Raw genomic sequence first — 23,446 nt, 5'->3', positions numbered from 1 at the left:
AGTCGGGACCATTGTCACATAGTGAGAGGTTCCACAGCTCAAGCAAACCCCCACCAATTGGTACAGGCTTGTATTTTGGGTTGGCTCTTCTCGTTCTTTGTTATGCTATCGGTATCCTATTATTATGCAAAGTTTATAGGTGATAGATAAGTGCCGGCCGCCGGGTACTTGGCGCATGGGACGACGAGTCCAGTGACAATTGTGAACGCATTTTTGTGTGCGCGCGCGTGCACATCTGTGCGCGATTGCGCGTACTTCTGCTCAGCGAACTACTAGGACGGCGTGGTACCCCGTCCACCCACCACTGCATCCCTGGTAATGGGTAACAGCAATACAGACACAGTGGGTTGAAGGTATAACAGGAAGACTTACATCCACAGGGTGGGAAGTAGGGCTGCAACGATTAGTCGACATAATCGACGATGTCGATTATAAAAAATCGTCGACGAGATATTGTTGCGCCGATTAGTCATTAAAAAAATAAAAAATAAAATTATTATAATTTTTTATTTTTGCACTACCTATCTTTGTGAAAGTGGCTTCTCAGCTCTGGTCCAGCCAGCTGAAGACTTCTTAGCTTAACATAACAGACCGACAGTAAGTTTGGGGGAACTAATGGGATAACTGGGGATGTTGTTTGGTCCTGACAAGAGTCTCAAAGCAACTCTGAGGTCATGCTCAATGTCCAATCTGTTCCTCTGCTCTGTCTTCAGCTGAACCAGAGCTGAGAAGCCACTTTCACAAAGATAGGTAGTGGAAAAAAGAAAAAAAAAATTATATATATATATTTTTTTTTAAATATAATTGTTTTTCGATTAGTCGACTAATCGAAAGAATAATCGACAGATTAGTCGACTACCAAAATAGTCATTAGTTGCAGCCGTTATTTTTTGGCCGACGCCTGTTTCTACACTGCGATTCTTCTACGGTTAAGCTTAGGCACTCTTTCGAAGTTGGTTAAGGTTAGAGTTTGTCTTAGAGCATGGCGATAGAACGGCGTTATTTTTTTTCCTAGCCGCATTTCTCGGAGACGCTCTCTGATTGGCCACTGACTGACGCTCTCTGATTGGCCACTGACATGTTTGCCCAATCGCGTGACGAGCTGTGTCTTTGCCCAGAGCGTCTCCGAGAAATGCGGCTAGGAAAAAAAATAACGCCGTTCTATCGCCATGCTCTAAGACAAACTCTAACCATAACCAACTTCGAAGAGTGCCTAAGCTTAACCAGTGTAGAAACTTGCCGTCCCACGATTGGCGCTCATGTCACATGACCTGGCCAATCAGAGTGCAAAACGGGAACCCGGAAACGCGGATGCGTTGTAAAAAGGCTTCAAGCCTCCAGGCGGCTGCGATTGTAATGATAATCTTTACAATAATAATAATATTGCATTTCACTGTAGACCGCAGCAGCGATAGAAATATATGGCAAATGTAGCTGTGCATTCACTGTACATGTATTGCAGGACAATGTGTGTACTGCCTAATATCTGTGTTGGTACAATTATATATAAAACGATATATATTTTAGCGACTAGCCCACTAGCGTCCTGCTACACTCATAGCGAGGGGGGTGTACTAGCGTAGGTCAGTGGCCAATCAGAACGCAAAACGGGAACCCGGAAACACGAACGTGTTTTATGGTGTGGGAGGAAACCAGAGTACCTGGAGGAAACCCACGCGAATACAGGGAGAACATGCGAACTCCACACAAAAAGGCCCCCTGTTGGCTATTATTAGCTTACTTCTAGAGTCCCGTGGTCTGAGTTCTGACCTTGTTTCGAGCGAGAGGAAGTAACACAGCAAACATTTTCACATTGTATGTCCGTAGTTAGGATGTCTTCCCACAACGTCCAGATGTGGTGTAAGTTCCAAAATGTCCCAAAAAACCCCTACTATGACGTTCAGTCAACGTGATTAATAGACCATTTTTCAATGTCATCTATATTATTCATATTAGTAGCAATATCTGTGTTGGTATTAATTAATCAATCTTTTTGATCCATGATCAGTTACAAAAAAGTTAGTGTTGTCTCACCAGTGATTCATCACAACCACACCTTTCCAACCAGCCCTCACTGGTGTTTCTATGGCAGTTACTTATGACAACATTCATCATAATTATGTATTCATTATTTTAGATAATGTTTTCATAGGTCTATATTTTCCACATGCATCACGATATTCACATCCAGTTTGTAATTGGTGTAGTTATCGATTCACTGATTCTATCCGGGATTAGGACCATTGTGAAATCCACTTCTGAGTCTAGTGATCCTGTACAGACTGAACAGGTTGTTTATATTTGTTTGTGTGTGTGTCTTTCTGCAGAGTGAGAGACATATGTGTAAGATAAGAACACTAAATATTATCTTCTCTGCCAATCAGACTGACTCTAGGGGGCACGGTGGTGTAGTGGTTAACACTGTCGCCTCACAGCTAGAAGGTCCTGGGTTCAATTCCCGCTTGGGGACCAGGTTGCCGCGTTGCCAGGTGGGGTATCTCCCGGGCCTTTCTGTGTAGTTTGAATGTTCTCCTCGTGCTCGCAAGGGTCCCCCCCCTCCCCCAGTAAGATAAAGCCAATGGAAAAACATGCAGAACAGATCTCTAACACTGCCGTGTCCCTGACGAAGACGGACAGGAGCACATGGATTGGTGCTCCCGGCTGCCCTTGGCGAAAACGAGAGGGCTTGCCCCATTGGTGCCCTTCCAATGGTCTAAACTTGACCATGTGCCCCAACAGTTGAAAAATGTCACGCTAAAGTGCTCTTTTGAGTGGCAAAAATATGTTATACTTATATAATTTTATATGGGGCCCTTTTTCCAGGTTAGCTATTGCCCCTCCAGATGTCTGTGCACGTCCCTGCAGTCTGACTCTCTGGGGCATTGAAGACATGTTTCCTCTTCAGAGAAGCAGATTTTGTTTCAACTTTCCTAACTGCATGTGCACCGATACGAATATTTTGGCCGATACTGATGACCAATAATACATTTTCCGCTATGGCCGATATGGTTTGGTCTAAAGCAGAACTTCCTACAGTAATCAAATTGTGTGATAAGACAAACACTGTACGATGGAAACAGATCTTTCTTTATTTCTGCTGTTTCCTTCAATGCTTTTGCACTCGTGGAAATAAAAAAAACTGTAGCTAGAGAAATAATCACTGGATGTTCACATCTGCCAGTTCTGTTCATTAGGCTGATACCCACACCGTTATCGTTACATATTACTCTATCCCTAACTCAAGGTTCTCATTCAGCCACAAGTACTTGTAAAAGGTACATACCGAGTAGACTTGTTTAGCTGTTTTATTTCACTTATTGTTTTCGTCCCCAAAATGCTGTGTATTTTGCTCCTTTGTGCATTGTTTTTAATGTATGAGTTTTGTCATGTAACATGTATTGTGTTGTCATTTCGTCTGTATGAAATATGCCATACAGACAAATTGGTCTTCCCTCGGGAAGTGACAGTTGTGATTGGAGGATCAAAACGGAAAGGGCACGGTTTGAGATAGGTCCATCTGATATGAGCCAATGCCTGGCAACAGAATGAGGAAACACATCATTCATGAACATATGTTCCTTATTTAAATACTTTACTAATATCCACTTCATAATAATAAATCCAAATACAAAAACATTACAAGTTAATTACAAGTAATGTAGTGCAGGTAGAATAAGGTATTTTTTCATTTTCTTTCAAGTAAGCTGGCATTAACAAGTCCAGCTGAAACAGTTTTGTTCAGTATGTGTTGAAGAAAAGAGAACGTACAAGACACAGAATGCATGATAAAAACAGGGTAAGGTAATCATGAAAAGCTATAATATATACTGTATAGTTGACCTCAGTATAAATTACCTCCAAAGGCATCAACATAGGATATTAAAATGAATAGTGGTTAAAATTATAAATCACGGCCATAATACAAAAGGCAGAAGTGATTCTTCATCATCAAGTTGAGCTTTGATCCAACATATTGTAAGACCCTGAGAGCCTCCTGATCATGTGGCCTTACAAGGACATTTATTTAACTCTTTGTTATAAAGTACATTATAGCTTAGGAGAAAACAAGGGTCCATACATCTAGGAGAACTAGAGGACACAGACAATATGTACGTCAATTTCAATTCTTGAAGACATGCAATGTAGATGTGAAAATGCTTTAGGAATGTCCATAACCCACTACAATGAGATGATGCATGTTCCGCTCTGTTTACAAACATTACCAACATAAAACCTTTTGTTACGATCAACTAACATAGAATTAACACAACTAGAGAATGAAAGTGTGTCTCCATCCCATTTTAGTTCTGGTGGTGGGGCTACACACTTGTTTATGTTTGGATTGCAGATTGGGCCTTTAATCGGTGTATCCACAATTGAATCGATGACGGTAAAGGATCAGTGATGTGCTCATTAAGCTACATACAGTAGTCCTCACGTCTCTCCCCTGAGCTACAGTCACCACTCATTTCACATTTTGGGTTTGACTAAAGCACATTTCTTTATGAATGGATGCATTCCCAGACGGCATGCATTTTTGTTGATCAAATTCCAGGATTTTCCATGGCAAATGGCGGCAGTTTGAGGCGATTATCATTTGAGGAAAACTGTTTGCAAGTCAAAACCAAGAGGACAAATAGGTGTACAGAGGGGAATGTTATTGTACAAATCTGACACTTATCGTACATCTGGCAACGCTGAATGGCGCAAATTGACCCATCTCAAACTCCACCCTATTTTATTGATCCTCCAACAAATAGAGGAAAGCAACGGTCATGACTGAGGATCAAGAAAAGAGGGTGGCGTTTGAGACGGGCCCATTTCAATTGCCATTTGTCAATATCTATGTTCAAGTTGATCAATTTAACTGATTTCAATGTCCCAGGCTTTGTTTTGGCCAGTTATGATAATAACGCGGGGACTTTAAAGTCATTCGGATAATATGTCAGGGTTATTATTGTGAGAACTCAGGTTCCACCCAGGAGCTGCGAGGCCAGGGTCTGGAGAGACTCCCTCTTCTCGTAGAGGTACATCTGGGTCTCCCACAGCATGTCCACCAGGACCGTGTCGCTCACCTCGTCCAGCAACACCTCCTGGGACAGCTGGGGGCTCAGTCTGGTGGGGGACGTGGTGGTGGATTTGTTTTTATGAATGGAGAGAAGGAAAAATATTAGATTAGATTAAAATGTATTGTCATCATACAGCACAAGTAAAGTATAAGGAAAAGAAGTTTGGCATCCAACCAGAGTGCAAATGTAGCAGTAATGTGCAGTAGTACTATACAATGTACAGGTGATTAAACTGGGTATAAAATATATAAATGAGTACTACTTGTCCACTTAGTAATAGTGCTAATAAGATGTATGTACATAGTTGTAGTATTAATATGTACACTGTACAGTGATACAGGTATAAAGACACTATGGTAGTAAGTCATACTGGTCAGCAGCGTAACTAGTAAGATGTGTACAGATATAGATATAGTATGTACATATATGTAAAAAGGATTATATGCAGGTATACAGACAGATGTGGATATATATATATGGTAAGAATAAAAGAGTGGAACGATGACAAGAGAGGAGGGTGGAGTACAGGATGTAAGAGAGGAGGGTGGAGTACAGGATGATATGAGAGAGAGGAGGGTGGAGTACAGGATGTAAGAGAGGAGGGTGGAGTACAGGATGATATGAGAGAGAGGAGGGTGGAGCACAGGATGATATGAGAGATGAGGGTGGAGTACAGGATGATGTGAGAGAGAGGAGGGTGGAGTACAGGATGTGAGGAGGGTGGAGTACAAGATGGTGTAAGAGAGAGGAGGGTGGAGTACAGGATGATGTGAGAGAGAGGAGGGTGGAGTACAGGATGAGAGGAGGGTGGAGCACAGGATGATATGAGAGAGGAGGGTGGAGTACAGGATGATGTGAGAGAGAGGAGGGTGGAGTACAGGATGTGAGGAGGGTGGAGTACAAGATGATGTGAGAGAGAGGAGGGTGGAGTACAGGATGATGTGAGAGAGAGGAGGGTGGAGTACAGGATGTGAGGAGGGTGGAGTACAAGATGATGTGAGAGAGAGGAGGGTGGAGTACAGGATGATGTGAGAGAGAGGAGGGTGGAGTACAGGATGTGAGGAGGGTAGAGCACAGGATGATATGAGAGAGAGGAGGGTGGAGTACAGGATGATGTGAGAGAGAGGAGGGTGGAGTACAGGATGTGAGGAGGGTGGAGTACAAGATGATGTGAGAGAGAGGAGGGTGGAGTACAGGATGATGTGAGAGAGAGGAGGGTGGAGTACAGGATGTGAGGAGGGTAGAGTACAGGATGTGAGAGGAGGGTGGAGTACAGGATGATGTGAGAGAGAGGAGGGTGGAGTATAGGATGATATGAGAGAGGAGGGTGGAGTACAGGATGATGTGAGAGAGAGGAGGGTGGAGTATAGGATGATATGAGAGAGGAGGGTGGAGTACAGGATGATATGAGAGAGAGGGGGGTGGAGTACAGGATGATATGAGAGGAGGGGGGTGGAGTACAGGATGATATGAGAGAGAGGAGGGTGGAGTACAGGATGATATGCGAGAGAGGAGGGTGGAGTACAGGATGATATGCGAGGAGGGTGGAGTACAGGATGATATGAGAGGAGGGTGGAGTACAGGATGATATGAGAGGAGGGTGGAGTACAGGATGATATATGAGAGGAGGGTGGAGTACAGGATGATATATGAGAGGAGGGTGGAGTACAGGATGATATGAGAGAGGAGGGTGGAGCACAGGATGATATGAGAGGAGGGTGGAGTACAGGATGTGAGAGAGTGAGGAGAGAGACGGAGAAACAGGATAAAAAAGCGCCACACGTACGTTATCGTTAACGATTAGGGATGGCCATCGATTTCCCAATTTTCCGTTAAATTATAATCTTCAATTAGTATTCGAATAGTTCCCAGTGACTATCAAATAGTAATGTTGTGAGTTTTGCCTATCCCTCCCTATTAACAATACAGTGGAAAGAGTTTCTCATAGTTATGGGTCATTGACCTCAAAGATCTCAAACCCTGTCCTCTTTTCTTCATCCTCCGATCTCTTGCTTTTATGAGGGAAGCAACAATAGTTATGATTGGAGGATCAAGAAAAGAGGGCGGGGGCTGAGATAGGTCACTTGAGTTCTAGTAGCATTGCTCAACCTGTGGTAGAGGGTGTCGGTCATCTCACACCAAGCTCTGGCCCTGTCCACAGCACAGCCGTCTGAGTCTGTACACTGGTGAGGAGGACGCCGGCATGACGTGGGGGGAAAGAAACAGCACAACAATCAGAGAGTTATTGTAGGGTTTCAACAAGTTCAATTTAAGAAATTTTTTTTTTTAGACATTTAACACCAATTTCACAACCATACTAGCAAAAAAATAAACACATAGCGACACTGAACTGGCGGCTGCACTTGTGCACCAATTTAGTTCTCGGCAGACGAAAAAACAACAATCTTCTAGAGAGAACCCTAGATATCTTTTGACTTATTTCAAGAAATCTTGCCAAACCAGATTTGCAGATTATTTGACTCATTTCAAGCTGATATTTGCTTAAAACTAGTTCTTATTTCTTATTTTTGCATTGTGGAGTTCTCTTACAGAGTGGAGGGACTGAGAGACCCATGTCACTGACCAAACACTATCATCAGTGATGGCTGTCGAAGTGTAGAGCTATTATTTTAACACGTAAACCACTTATTTTAACAAAGAAAATACCACTTCCAGCTCCTTTAAAATGACATTCTCTGAATAATGGATATATTCCTCAAGCCCAACTATGATTATCGAGACAGAAGCCAACTAACTATATATAAATGTAATGAATGATAACTATGATCAGATACATGTAGTCACCACCACGCCAGAGTGACCAAACTCACACAGTCGACCAGCATCTTTCCCAGCTCCTTGGCTCCTACGAAGCTCTTGGCCAGCTCCAGAGGGTTGGAGGGCCGGAACACATCCACAGAGTTCACCACCACCTGGGGAGGTTTCCCTGGAGACAGAGACCAAACACACACACACACACACACTTACTACACGCACACAGGTGGATCGGATTTCCATGAGAAGTGTCACCTTTTGAACTAGCCGCAAAGACATAACTCCAACAACATGTTCCACCTGTTTATGTGTATAGGTAGGTACATGTTTTTTCTAGAACATTTCTTTAAATTAATAACAATACACATATATTTTTATTAGGGCTGTCAGTTTATCGCATTAATTAGATTAATTAATTACACAGCAAATTATCACGTTATGAAAATTAACTCAAAATTTATTTAATTTTTATTTATTTTTATTTTTTTATTCCATCTTTTTTTTTAATCTCATTCATTTCATACGAATGTAGAATACACATTTACAGACTTTTTTTTTAATATGGTCCATTTGCATGTTCTTGGTATCTGATTCTAGGGACATCTATGAATCTCAGGGAATGTATTTCCAGTGTCAGAAATACTGTGGGCTAGATCCACAAAGAATGGATTGCACGGTGCAAGTTGCACCCTTACTTACAATTCATTATGAATTGAAAATGGGGGACCCTGATGTAAACAAGACGAAAGTCTTTCTCTGGTCTGCATCCCCTTAACAATTGTGTGTATTGAGCCGTACTGTATTGTACCCATTCTGCAATCTGTTAATAACATTTTTATTCAATCAATCAATCTGCGCGGTGATTGATTGAATGAATATTTTATTTTGAGTAAATTGTAATGAACCAAATGAGAATATCAATACATTTTTTTTATCTTTGACTGTGAATAACACCATGCTCAAATTGACCAGACCTGAAAAATCGAAGGTAATTAATAGATGGAAGATGATTAAACAGAAGGTTTTGTAGATACAGTACTGAATTCTGCCATCCGGACACATGCAATTTGAAATATGATTATAGAATATAGAATACCAGGCATAAAATGGTTATGCGATTACAATGCGATTAATTAGATTAATTAATTACAAATCCTGTAATTAATTAGATACATTTTTTTAATCGCCTGACAGCACTACTTTTTACATTTGTTTATATAATATTATAGTTTTTAGGGTGGGGAGGGCATTTCAGTTTTTACTTTTTATTTGTATGTATATTTTCTTGATTTTAATATGGTCCCACGGGTTAGGTTAAAGAAAGGTGCTATCATTCCATTAGTTGTTACTGCCGCCCTAAAATCTGAATAAATTACATTCACCCATTCGCTAAAACCCTCCCCATACCCAAATGTTTTAAAGAGTATACCGTAAAAAGCCCCACTCTACCCTAGTGAATGCCTTTTGGGCATCCAAGGAGAAGGCGGCTATTGAGGTATTTTCATCCCAATTAAGCTGTATGAAGTGTAATAGGTGTCAAACATTTTCTGTGGATGACCTTGCCTTCACGAATCCCACTTGATCTGAATGTATTAAGTGTAGCAAAAACCTTCGTGAGAATTTTACAATCCACATTAATCAAACTAATATGTCTAAAACCTCCTGGATCAGTGGGGTCTTGATCTTTTTTTAACAACTAAGGAGATCAGAGCTTCATGACATGTTTCTGGCAGTTTCCCAAGTGAGAATGATTCTTCATACAGTACACACAGTTGTAAGGATAGGAGCCAATTTATCAACATGCTTCTTATAATATTCTGAGGGGAAGCCATCCAGACCAGGGCCCTCATGCATCAACGTGGACTTTGAACTTGACCTACTTCCACACGTAAGCACGGAATGTAGAACTAGCGTACGCACAGGGAAGTCGGCATTCATCACACGTGCGTACGCAGGCTCTACGCACATCTGTCATGATGAATCCCACCTTGGCCCTGCGCCGCAGCTCGTGCACGCTTTCACGTATTTGCATACCAAAACCGCCCCGACCAACCAAATATGGTCAGGCCCTCCCCTTCAAATACCATGAGGGAATCCCTGTGCGTGGAATGTTGGAGGATGGCAAAGCGAACGAAGAAAAGAAACTACACAGACACCGAGGTGGAGGTCCTCGTAACGGAGGTGGATGCCAGGGCGGGGGTACTCTTTGGGTCCCTCAGCCTTGGCATCACCACCAAGAGGAAGACTGCTGCGTGGGAGGCGGTCACCGACGCCGTAAATTCCATCTCCCCGCAGCAGAGAACCATAGCGGAGACCCGCAAAAAGTGGTTCGATGTAAAACTGACGGCCAAGAGGCGCCTGGCCGAACACAGGCGGAATGCCAGTGCGACTGGCGGGGGGCAGGTATGTCGTATGCCAATCATTATATTATCATTATCATGATATATCTGTTATGATGGATTGAAAATGGGGGACCCTGATGTAAACAAGACGAAAGTATTTATCGGGTCTGCATCCCCTTAACAATTGTGTGTATCGAGCCGTACTGCATTGTACCCATTCTGCAACCTGTTAATACAGTCTTTCAATCAATTCAATTCAGAGTCAGAGTGAGCTGTCCCCACTGGACCTGAAAATCGCCAGCATCATCGGGGACGAGGCGGTGGGAGGAATTGAAGGCACCACCGACACCGACTCATACGAAGTGGCTGGGCCATCCAGCCAACAGGTGGAAGGTAATAATATAATATACACTTCATTTGTATAGCACCTTTCATACAGGAATTGTCACATCAGTAAGGAAGACTGGCATAGAAATCACTTTGTCGTCAACGATTTTATTGAGGAACATGACAAGAATCTCTTAATTTATTTGAAACAATATTCAACCGTATGGTTCCGAACCTTGCTAGCAAACAAATAAAACGTTATTAAATTGCCTATTCATTCCACAGGCAACTCGGCCGAGTTCACCATCAATCTCATCCCCGACCCCGTCGACACCCAGGAGGAGCAGGAGGCGTCCTGCAGCCGACCCCCTTCGGCGCGCAGGGAGCAGAGGGCCCACCCGGTCCCGGACCCGGTCGTCCTTACGGAGGCCGTCCTCAACAACCAGTTGACCACCATCGCCCTCCTGAGCGACATGCGGGACGAGCAGAGGCTCACCCGCCAGACCCTGGCCCAGCTGGTCGCGGTCCAGACCCAGCTGGTCGCGGTCCAGACTGGCATCGCAGCCAGTCTGGAGGGCATCCTCCTGGAATTGACGGAAAACAGGGACCAATAAATACCATAACCACCTTTGGCGTTGGTGTCATTATTATAATCAGATAATCATTAGCTGGATGAATGCCTTTTCTCGTTCCGTTCTTTTGAAGTTTGATTGATACCCTGCATGCACGGTAAACTGAGTGTCATCTGGTCACCTTTAAACTGTCAGCTACTTCCATTCAACTATAACTGTACAATGCAATTCAAAAATGGTTCCAATTCATTAATGAGCTCAATTCGATTTCAAACAACAGTATTTTCCTTTTATGTACAGGTTACTAATGATTACTTAATTAATATGAATTGACACAAATCGCAGTTCTTCCAGTGCATGGGGTAGACTCACTCAAAACTGCGCTATGATCCCAGCTCTTGCCAGCATTCCAGTGGCGTTTGGAGGTGGCTCTTCCACGTCTAGCATGGGGTCGTCGGGTAGTTCTGGGTTTGGCAGCGGGATGCCATGCCTGATGGCCATGTTATGGAGCACACTGCAGGCCACGATGATGTTGCAGACCTTCACAGGCCGGTACTGCAGTGTGCCCCCCGTGCCAGACAGGCAGAGCCACCGACCCTTCAGGAGACCAATTGCACGCTCCACGGTGACTCGTGTGCGTGCGTGCGCCCGGTTATAGGCGCCCTCCTGTTGGGTGGTGGGGTTGGTCAGCGGCGTCATCAGCCACGGCTTTAGTGGATAGCCACGATCCCCTGCATTGAAAGATATATAATTTAATTACAGATACCAGTAATAACATTACGATTTGATTCAATATGGGCCTAAATGTGTAACACTCACCAATAAGCCACCCGTCTTCAACGACCCCAGCCTGGAGACGAATGCCCACAGAGCTGTTCTGCACCACAAACGAGTCGTGGGTTCCTCCTGGCCACTGGGCAACGACATTTAGGAGTGCCAAACGGGCATCGCAGATCACTTGGACATTTACCGAGTGGAACCCCTTCCTGTTAACGTAATTGAATTCATTTTGTGATGGTGTTTTGATGGCTATGTGTGTGCAGTCTATTGCTCCAATTACGTTGGGGAAACCGGCGATGGCGTGGAAAGCCCTCTTGACCTCGACCTGCTGTGCGTGTGTGTATGGGAATTTGATGTGGTCGGGGATTAGGGACATGATGGCATCCAACACTGTGGGCATGATCCTGCTGAGTGAGGGTTGGGAGATGCCCGAGCGATCTGCGATCTCCCGCTGAAATGTCCCGGTGGCCAAGAATCCCAGGGTGGCGAGGACTTGGGTGTGGACGGGGATGGCATGTGTGCGCCTTGTTCGGCGCTCCAATAAGGGTCCCAGATCCCGGCACAGGTCGAGCAGGATTGCCCTGGGGAAGCGGAACCTGCTAATGAGCCACTCTGTGCTCTCGGCAAACAGGTCTGCCCTGTCCCTGAAGACGCGCTCCCTGTGGAGCGCACCATGGGCATGGCCCATTCCCAAATCGTGCAACACTGCGATGCCTGCGTTATCCATGGTGAATAGGATCTGAAATCCATGTTCCAGATGTAATTTATAGGGTTTGCCGACGATTACACTCATGTCGCCAATTTAATTAATTACGGGTCATACAGAACACCTGGGTATATTGTAACTGTTGATTGATTCCCCTTCGATCTGCGCTCCAATTGGGTCGTTGTTGGTCAGGGACGATTCTAGCCACGCATGGCTTCAGTGGATAACCGTGATCACCTGCATTTAAGTGGTATCTTGATGACAGATATAATAACATTACAATTTAATTAAATGAGATTAGGCCTGGGTCATGCGTTCCTTATCAGCCAACAACGTATCGGCCACATAATGCAACGTTAACCATCCTACATCCTACATTCAGGAGTTGATGCTGTTTAGGGTTTGACAATAATTACACTAATATCGCTGTTTCACAATGAACTATGATGAATCACGGGGGTCATACAGAACACGCGCCAGTGACTTTATTTCCGCCTTGGAACTAATGCAGGACTGAGGAGTGCTTATGCGTAGTAACGATATTCTACCACTGGGAGCTAGGTACGCCAGGTCTGAAATGTGCGTAGATGTACGCACGAAGTCAAGTTCAAATCGAAATTGATGAATCCCACTCTTTGCTTAGAAATGATCGTACGCACGGGTTACGCACAGATCTGTGCGTAGAACACGTTGATGCATGAGGGCCCAGGTGATTTTCCAGGCTTCACTTTTGACCTTCGCTACGGTTGTGGAGCCGTCTGATCCACTGACACTTCTGGCAAGTTCTTTGAGGAGAATGTCTTGTGACAACTCACTCGGGATTAATCTCCCATTTGTAAAAATTGTTTATACAAATGGGCAAATACTTGGTTAATAATATCCCTTGTGTTTGTCACAGATTCCCCTTTCTCATTTTGAACAGCCGGAGCAGCTTGAGGACTTTATGTAACCACTCCTCCAACAGTCATGAGTGGGGGCAGGGCAGGGGGTGGTCGTGTTAGTGGGGGCAGGGCAGGGGAGGGTCGTGTTAGCAACTTAATGATGCAGTACAATGAAAATATCCACCCCCCTGGACATCAGCAAAATCAAGCCATTTAAAATATCCAATCTGCTTCCTTTCAAATATCACATACCGTAATACACACAGGTTATCCTGATTGGCCCATCAGTCACATCTAGATGCTCCGATTGGCCCATCAGTCACATCTAGCTGCTCTGATTGGGCCATCAGTCACATCTAGCTGCTCCGATTGGCCCATCAGTCACATCTAGCTGCTCCGATTGGCCCATCAGTCACATCTAGCTGCTCCGATTGGGCCATCAGTCACATCTAGCTGCTCCGATTGGCCCATCAGTCACATCTAGCTGCTCCGATTGGCCCATCAGTCACATCTAGCTGCTCCGATTGGCCCATCAGTCACATCTAGCTGCTCCGATTGGCCCATCAGTCACATCTAGCTGCTCCGATTGGCCCATCAGTCACATCTAGCTGCTCTGATTGGCCCATCAGTCACATCTAGCTGAGTGGTGGAACACCCTCCCTGTGCTTGTCGCTGTGTTCTCCCTGCATGTCTAGTGAGCAAAAGGCCTGTGCTCAGAGGCGGTGCATTAACACGGCTATAACATATCAAATGATCTGAAGCTGAACAATTATAATCATGTCATTAACAGTCCAAAATAAGCAATTCATGACTATGACCAGTGGTGGAAGAAGTACACAGTTCCTTTACTTGAGTAAAAGTAGAAATACTCAGACTAAATGAGTACTCTGGTAGAAGTAAAAGTCCTCCATTCAAAATCTACTTAAGTAAAAGTAGATACGTATTTGCTATTGAATGTACTTAAGTATCTAAAGTAAAAGTACACATTCTACATGACGTTTGTGTATCCATTGACCTCTATAGGTTATATTAAAGTGGTATGTGGTCCAGTTATGCTGCTCTGATAACGACCTCTTGAAGTTGACAGGCTTCAAATGTGAAAGTATAATCTTCATACATTTTTCATTTTATATATATTATGTTTTCAAAGCAAAATCCTGTTCTTCAAAGTAACTAGTAACTGACGGGTTCAGATAAATGTAGTAGAGTAAAAAGTACAATATTTCCCTTGAAATGTAGTGGAGTGAAAGTATAAAGTTCCCTCAAATGAAAATACTCACATAAAGTACAAGTAGCTCTAAATTGTACTTAAGTACAGTAATTGAGTATAAAAATACTTAGTTACTTTCCACCACTGACTATGACAATGAATTAAAACACCATTGTACTGGATCTTTAAGCCCAGAGCACTTGTGTAATTGTGTTTGTCAAGGAGGGTGCAACAATATAGAATGTTCACAAAATTAATTATTGAGCAGTTAATAAATATTTCTACTGAATAATCAGCCTAATCAGACAAAGAGAGCGGCTTACCTGTACCAAGAGAGACCACTATGCCTAGTTTCTGCATGGCGTCGCCGCGACCCTGACAAGGCAGACAGGAAGAGGAATTGTATGAGGATTATTGTATATAATTGAAAAGGATGAGAAAATCGCCCAATAATAAATTAAAATAGAAATACTTTAAAAGTATATCTGGGTCATTCTACATTGAACATAGTATGAGCGAGAGAGAGAGAGGATATGGGAGGTAAAAAAAAGCATCTACCTCCGTTTTCAAGGCCTTGTTGTACTGGTGGATTTCGGTCATGGCGTCTAGAGTCGGGTTATTGGCTAGCAGCCCTCCATCCAGGAAGCGCCCCATTGGCCGGAAGTAGGTGGGGGCGGCGCCACTGGAGCGGGCGGCACGCCACACGACTTGCTCTGATTGGACAGAGGACAACCTTATATGCAAAGTAACCTAATGAACCATTTAGTGAAAAGAGTGCCTACCACCGAACACCAGTGACCATGTCCCCTTTCCCACGCTCTAATCAGTGACACGCGTGGATCCAGTACATGCGGAAGACAAACAGACCTGTTCACAATGCATTCACACACACACTCACACACACCTTCAATTGTCACCTTCCTACGCTTTGTGGGGGGCTCCTCAGTGTATCCTACAATCAACACATCCTCATCCTCCCATCCTGAAACAACAACATGACTGGTACTCAGACAGTGAGGCAGAGGTGGACCCTGCTCATAAATATTAGGGATGGGCATTGATTTTCAAATATTCGAATACATAATAAAATAAATAGAATAGTTTATGCAAATATCTAAAAAAAAAAAATCCTAGTTTTTACCAGCAACTACACTGTGTAGTGTATTGAGAGGGGACCCTTTTAACTGTTACACCACTAAATGGCATGCTGGGTACAGCTCACTTGCTAGCCAACAGTCTGTTAACTGTTAGCTGGGAGAACTGAAAAGAAAGATGACGAAAGAGAGACTGGAGATGTTCCATGATAGCAACGCTTTGTACGTTTGCCATGTTGTTTCACTAAGTTCACACATTTCAAGCATCAGTGATGTAACGTTCAGAATTAATGCTTTACGTTCACCTGCTCCGCTAGTGTTAGCTGTTAGCAATGACAGCAGCCAGCTGGCTTGCTTGATGGATTATCTCACGTTCGCTATTAAGTAAAAACAAAACCATACATTAACGTGGAAGCTCAGACATTTCAAGTATCAACAATGTCACTTTCGGAATGAATGCTTTATATTTTTTACATTTAGTAATTTAGCTGACGCTTTTATCCAAAGCGACTTACAAGTTCTGTATAACAAGTATTGAGTGCATAGTAGTAAAAGACTGTACGAAGGTTCGTTTTTACTTTCTTCATTTCAGATATGTACTTTTTAGTCAACGACAGAAAGGGTTCCCCCTACCGATAAGATAAACCCAATGGAAAAACATGCACAACAGATCGCTAACGCTGTCGCGGCCCTGACGAAGACGGACAGGAGCACTTGGATTGGTCCCCGGGCGCATCGCACGCTGCAGCCCTTGTCTACTCCCGGCTGCCCTTGGGGGGACGGACGCGGGATGGGAAGTGCAGAGATCATTTCATCACCGACTCAGTGCATGTGTGTTCCTGTGGGTCGCCCATCGCATGTGTGTGTTAAAATCGGACACACAAAGACTTCTTCTTCTTCTTCTTCTTCTTCAGATGAAGGACCTTGAAGCGGATTTGTGCGGCAATGGTAAGCCAGTGTAGCTCTCTAAGAAGTGGGGTACCATGGGTTGACTTTGGTAGGTTGTAGATCAGGCAGGCCACTGCGTTCTGTATGAGTTGAAGAGGCTTGGCGGCGGTAGCCGGTAAACCAGCTAGCACTGCATTGCAGTAGTCGAGGCGAGACAAGACTGTTGATTGCAGGAGGAGTTGGGTGGCTTCTTTTGTCAGGAAGGGGGCGGACCCTTCTGACGTTACTCAGGAAAAATTTACAGGTTCTGGTTGTTGAGGTGATGCGAGCAGAGAAGTTCAGCCGGTCGTCAAGGACTACACCTAGGTTCTTGGCAGTCGTGGACGAAGCCACAACTACATTCTCCACTGTGATCGAAAGGTCGGTCAGCGGGGAGGATTTGGCCGGCAGGTGAAGTAGCTCCTTTTTGCGTAGGTTCAGTTTGAAGTGATTGGTCGTCATCCAGGCATAAATGTCGGACAGACAGACCAAGATCCGCTCAGAGACTTGGATATCTGAGGGAGGAGAGGAAGAGTTGAGTGCCATCGGCATAGCAGTCAAATGAGAAGGCGCAAGACGTTTTAATGATAATACCCAGAGATTTGGTGTGAGAAGACCAAGGACCGAGCCCTGGGGGACACCTGTCTGTAGGGGGCGACAGGGTACCTCTCCAAGATACTTGGTAGGAGCGATTGTCAAGGTAGGATGACAGCCATGCCAGCGCAGAGCTTACAACTCCCATTCCTGTGAGGGATGCGCAGAGGATCTGATGGTTGACTGTGTCGAAGGCTGCTGACAGGTCCAGGAGAGTCAGGAGAGGAGAGGCCTTTCGCTCTTGCTAAGTGAAGAGTCTCTGTGACTGCTATGAGGGCTGTCTCTGTGGAGTGACCAGTCTTGAAGCCTGACTGATTAGGGTCTAGGAGGTGGTTCTGTAAAAGATAATCAGTGAACTGGTGAGATACGGCACGTTCAAGTGATTTAGAGAGGAAGGAGAGAAGAGAGACAGGGTGATAGTTATCTATGACGGTAGGGTTCAGGGTTGATTTCTTGATGAGCGGTGTGACTCTGGTTTGTTTTACAGAGGTGGGAACCCCCCCGGAGTTGAGAGAGGAGTTGATGGTTGGAGTTAGTAATGGGAGGATGTCTTTTGCTCTGATCTGGAGGAGTGGGGAGGATATTGGGTCCAGCTGGCATGTAGTGGGACGGTTCAACATTACCAGTGTCAACGCTTCGGCGTCTGTAATGGGAGAGAAAGATGGGAGTAAAATACAAGGCTCTTGATGTACTGGTAGTGATGTCACCAGGGAGGCAGTTTTTTAAATACTTTTCTTCGTGTTCTGTCTTTCTTCTCTCACTGCATCTGACAGCCATGGCGTGGGTGTGGAACGGCTGGCAAGCCTCTTGGTGAGGGGGCGGAGCTTGTCGAAGGTTGAGAGGGCTGAAAGGAGGGTGGAGGTTGCCGTCTCTGGGGGAGAGCAGAGAAAGTTTCACTCAAAGGCAGAGCGGACAGGATGTCAGAGGAGAGGGTGGATGGGGACGGGGAGCGCGGGTTGTGTCTGGAAACAGCCTGCTGCGACTCTGCAATTATCGAGCCGTTAGCAATGACAGCAGCCAGCTAGCTCACTTGTTTGATTATCTCACGTTTGCAATTTTCTGTTATCAAATCAAATCAAATGTATTTGTAATGCACAAAATCACAAGGTCATGCCCCCATGGGCTGTACAAGTCTTCCTTAAACAAGTCAAGAAGAAACATCACAATAAATCAAGAACTAAAAAACACCATAAAATCCAATGTTAGTATTCAAATGTAACTGGTCATGATCGAATGGTCAATTTGTGAGTTTTGCCCATCTCTAGTAAACACCAGCATATATATAGTTGAAATGCCATTCAGTACACATGTCCCCTGCAGTGCCCTGACCTTGTGGGATGGTGAGGACTTTGAACGCCGCTGTGGTTGCATAGGGGGGCTCTCTGTGGACGGAAGGGGGTTCGTAGTTCCTGAACATGTGCAGCTCCCCCGGGTGTCTGTCTGCCAGAACGCTGGTCACCATTACCCTGGTCAAGACACACACACAAAATGGGAAAATGCAAATATATCAAAGTGCTATATAAATGGTAAATGGTAAACGGCTGCATTTATATAGTGCTTTTATCCAAAGCGCTTTACAATTTGTTCCTCACATTTGACCCATTCACTCACACATTCACACACCATGCAAGGTGCCAACCTGCTCATCGGGAGCAAATAGGGGTTTAGTGTCTTGCTCAAGGACACTTCGACACGCTGCCCGGGAGGAGTGGGAATCGAACCGGGAACGGAACTGCGAACCTCGGGATTACCAGACAACTGCTCTACCTCCCGAGCGACTGTCTTCCTTCTTTTGCTGCATCTAAAAGTATGATCTCTGACCACTGTGACTTGTAACAGTCTTAGCAGATTTTTTATTGTTTATTCTTATTTATTGTGCCTATATGTATGACATTGCTGATAAACTATGTCTTGTTTTCTAAGCTTGTCGTCACTGTAAATGCGGGTAACCTCAGTGTCTTACGAGTTGAAATAAAGGTTTGAAATGAAATATAAACGTATATTTGATGCATAGTGCCCTTTCTTTTGACAAACAAGAACCAAGGAAACTATAAAAGAAGGAAGGGTCATCACGTGTAATGTGGAAACGTTCAGTTTGGCCAACATTGAGTTGAATGGGATCAGCCATCTCATTTAAACAGGTTATTACCTCAGATGTCAGAAACATCGACAATCTGTTGCATTGTTAACTAGCTAACATTTGATATATTGGTTGATATTTCCTCACATAGCTGGCTTCAATAGAACTGGCACCAAAGTCTGGCACCAAGCAAAGCATAGAACGCTGGTATTCTGACGTGATGACCCTTCCTTCTTTTATAGTTTCCTCTGCAAGAACAAGGACCTGATGGGTGTTGCCCGGTTGCCATGGTTACCTGGGGTAGCGGACGTCGGTCATTTTGGTGTTCTCTCCGAACTCCTTCTTCAGGAAGTCCTCCAGCGGGGCCGACTCGTAGGGTCGTGACCCCTTAAACACCTGCTCCTTCATCCTGAAGTACAGACAGCGTAGGTACTCCATGGATTTACCTACAAACGGGACGCGAGACACAGACACATGGCTTTCATTCTAATTCTAAAGAAGGGACAGTCCACATTTCTAAAAGAAGCCGGTCTGATTCGTCCTTTCAGTCCATCCTGAGAAGAACCGATCTCAGAAGCCACAGTCCTACGCAGAGCTGTCTCTAATGCCTGTACGTCACAGCCTATAGACTTGTTCGCCATCCACGTCAGACTTTTTTTTTTTATTATTATTATTATTATTATTTTGTATACATATACGGTATGTCAAATGAACAGATATATTTTAGTTTTTTTATACTTTCTTTCATCTTTCATTCATTCATTCACATAGCAACACTGAACTGGCGGCTGACCTTGCACTGCAATTTCAATTCTTGCGCATTCCATACACCTTACCGTGGACTATAGCTAGGGCCAGGATTCCCCCCGTGCTGGTGCCAGAGACCCAGTCGAAGAGGTCTCTGGTGGGCCGACCGGCCTCTCTCTCCAGGGCTATCAGCAGCTGGATCAGGACCAGGCCCTTAATCCCTCCCCCATCCAGACACAGCAGCCGGTCTATCCTGTGAGGCAGAGCATGGTCATGGTCAATGGACTGCATTTGTACAATGCTTTTTCTCTCTCTCTTTTTTTTAAGCGTATGCCTCAGAGTCACCCATTCACTCACACACTGACGGTGGAGGTAACCATGTAGCCCAGACCCTGGAGGTCTTCAAGTCCCGGCTAAAGACTCATCTCTTCTCCCTGGCCTTTGACCAGAGCTGAGCCTGCCTCCTAGGTCGCTACTTTTAGTCCTTTTATGCCTTATTTTTGTAATCTGCTGCACTTTTCTTTCTTTTATCTTTATTTTTTATTTCTATCTGAACCCTTGCCCTTATTTGTATTTGCACTTTTTGTTTAGGATATGTACTGTATATGTATTGTTTTGCTCTATGCTTTTATTTGTGAAGCACTTTGGTACAGTCACAACTGTTGTAAATGTGCTATATAAATAAAGATGATTATGATTATGATTAGGGGTTAAGTGTCTTGCTCGAGGACACTTAAGACACGCTGCCTGAGAGGAGCCAGAATCAAACCGGGAACCCTCTGATTACCAGACAACCGTTCTATGTCCTGAGCCACCGTACTCCACATTACTCACCATATACATCATCTGTATTTTCTAGTGAGAATTCATTTAACCCTTTCACTACCCTGTAGTGTCGCAGTGAAAGGGTTAACCGTATGTAGTGTGGTAGTGAAAGGGTTAAACATTCTGTAGTGTGGTAGTGAAATGGTTAACCATTCTGTAGTGTGGTAGTGAAATGGTTAACCCTTTGTCGTGTGGCAGTGAAGGGGTTAACCTTCTGTAGTGTCGCAGTGAAAGGGTTAACATTCTGTAGTGTGGTAGTGAAAGGGTTAACCTTCTGTAGTGTGGTAGTGAAAGGGTTAACCCTTTGTTGTGTGGCAGTGAAAGGGATAACCTTCTGTAGTGTCGCAGTGAAAGGGTTAACCTTCTGTAGTGTGGTAGTGAAAGGTTAACCGTCTATAGTGTGGTAGCGAAAGGTTAACCGTCTGTAGTGTGGCAGTGAAAGCGTTAACATTCTGTAGTGTGGTAGTGAAAGGGTTAACCTTATATAGTGTGGTAGTGAAAGGGTTAACCCTTTGTCGTGTGGCAGTGAAGGGGATAACCTTCTGTAGTGTCGCAGTGAAAGGGTTAACCTTCTGTAGTGTGGTAGTGAAAGGTTAACCGTCTATAGTGTGGTAGCGAAAGGTTAACCTTCTGTAGTGTGGCAGTGAAAGCGTTAACATTCTGTAGTGTGGTAGTGAAAGGGTTAACCTTATATAGTGTGGTAGTGAAAGGGTTAACCTTGTGTAGTGTCGCAGTGAAAGGGTTAACAATTCTGTAGTGTGGTAGTGAAAGGTTAACCGTCTGTAGTGTGGTAGTGAAAGGGTTAACCTTCTGTAGTGTGTCAGTGAAAGGGTTAACCATCTGTAGTGTGGTAGTGGAAGGTTAACCTTCTGTGTGGTAGTGGAAGGGTTAACCTTCTGTAGTGTGTCAGTGAAAGAGTTAACCATCTGTAGTGTGGTAGTGGAAGGTTAAACTTCTGTAGTGTGGCAATGACAGGGTTAACCTTATGTAGTGTGGTAGTGAAAGGGTTAACCATGCTGTAATGTGGTAGTGAAAGGTTAACCGTCTGTAGTGTGGTAGTGAAAGGGTTAACCGTATGTAGTGTGGTAGTTAAAGGGTTAACCATTATGTAGTGTGGTAGTGAAATGGTTAACCTTCCGTAGTGTGGTAGTGAAAGGGTTAACCATTCTGTAGTATGAAAGGGTTAACCATTCTGTAGTGTGGTAGTGAAATGGTTAACCATTCTGTAGTGTGGTAGTGAAAGGGTTAACCTTCTGTAGTGTGGTAGTGAAAGGGTTAACCATTATGTATTGTGACGGGGTTAACCATTCTGTAATGTGGTAGTGAAAGGGTTAACCTTCTGTAGTGTGGTAGTGAAATGGTTAACATTCTGTAGTGTGGTAGTGAAAGGGTTAACCTTCTGTAGGGTGGCAGTGAAAGAGTTAATCTAATCCAAAGAAAAATGTTTTCTACATCCTTACTTCCTTTCCCCGCTCTGAGACCGTCCACCTCAGTCTGTCCGCGGCTCATTGGTCCTACTGAAGCCGCCACGTGCATGATGTCCTCAAATCCTGTCAACAAGTCAAAGAAAGACTTAATTAACCTTTATTTAACCAGGCAGGTCAATCAAATGTTGAAATGTATAAAAACAGCTATATATATCCATGCTGTTATGTTTACGCGCACTAGATAAAAGTATACGTCCACACTAATAAAACTATTTAGTAGTATATAGTCTATTGGCTGAGTGAGCCTGGCATTCGTTACAACATCACGTCCGGTCTGCTGTAGATCATTCCAGTTTTTCAGTTTTTTGTTTCTCCTCACAAAATACTTTCAATTGGTAGACAGAGGGAATACCGGGAACTGGTAGTGGACTTCGTCACATGGTGCGATAAAAACCACCTGCAGCTAAATGTGGCGAAGACCAAGGGAACTGGTTGTGGAGCTGGGGAGGAGGAGGAGTGCACCTGTGACCCCCGTTTCCATCAGGGGAGTCGATGTGGACATCACTGGTTGAGGTGTACAAATACCTCCATCGACAACTAAATGAACGGGTCAAAACACGCAGAGGCACTGTACAAGAAGGGCCAGAGCCGACTCTACTTCCTCAGAAGGCTGAGATCTTTCAATGTCTGTACAAGGATGTTGAGGATGTTCTATGAGTCGGTGGTGGCGGGCACCTTCTTGTACGCTGTGACCTGCTGGGGCAGCGACTGAGAGCAGGGGACACAAACAGGCTTGATAAGCTAGTCAGGAAGGCCAGTAGCGTGGTTGGGGTGGAGCTGGACTCCTAGCGAGGTGGCGGAGAGGAGGAGCCTTGCTAAGCTCCAGGCCATCAGGGAAACCCCTCCCACCCACTATACACAGACTTGGCTGACAGGAGGAGCATGTTCAGTGCCAGGCTCACACTACCTAAATGCAGCACTGAACGGCACAGAAAGTCCTTCATTCCGACAGCCATCAGACTTACAATGCATCACTGTGCCTCACTGCATCACTGAGCATAGAGTGACAGTTACCATCTTCCTGGATCTT

General features: G+C 44.4%; 2 protein-coding genes across 2 annotated transcripts in view; one reads left to right on the top strand and one right to left on the bottom strand.

Annotated features, from left to right (window-relative positions):
* Positions 1-3,070: 3,070 nt before the first annotated feature.
* The window catches only part of pla2g6 (phospholipase A2, group VI (cytosolic, calcium-independent)), a 71,119-nt gene continuing 50,743 nt past the window's right edge, over positions 3,071-23,446 (bottom strand). Inside the window, 10 exon segments of the mRNA XM_084318733.1 lie at positions 3,071-5,115; positions 7,179-7,252; positions 7,901-8,016; positions 14,986-15,037; positions 15,221-15,375; positions 18,607-18,743; positions 19,653-19,803; positions 20,194-20,357; positions 22,390-22,408; positions 22,411-22,479. Coding sequence (XP_084174859.1) covers positions 4,968-5,115; positions 7,179-7,252; positions 7,901-8,016; positions 14,986-15,037; positions 15,221-15,375; positions 18,607-18,743; positions 19,653-19,803; positions 20,194-20,357; positions 22,390-22,408; positions 22,411-22,479 — 1,085 coding nt within the window. The 3' untranslated portion in view covers positions 3,071-4,967.
* On the top strand, positions 9,560-11,127 carry LOC311232573 (nuclear apoptosis-inducing factor 1-like; the record flags this gene model as incomplete). Its single annotated transcript, XM_084319434.1, has 4 exons — positions 9,560-9,585; positions 10,064-10,247; positions 10,447-10,579; positions 10,799-11,127. The coding sequence occupies 4 exons, from the start codon at positions 9,560-9,562 to the stop codon at positions 11,125-11,127; spliced, it is 672 nt and encodes a 223-aa protein (XP_084175560.1).

This window comes from Notolepis coatsorum, assembly GCF_963971535.1.
Source record: "Notolepis coatsorum genome assembly, chromosome: 7".
Taxonomy (NCBI): Eukaryota; Metazoa; Chordata; class Actinopteri; order Aulopiformes; family Paralepididae; genus Notolepis; species Notolepis coatsorum.
This window is presented reverse-complemented; position numbering and strand designations above follow the sequence as displayed.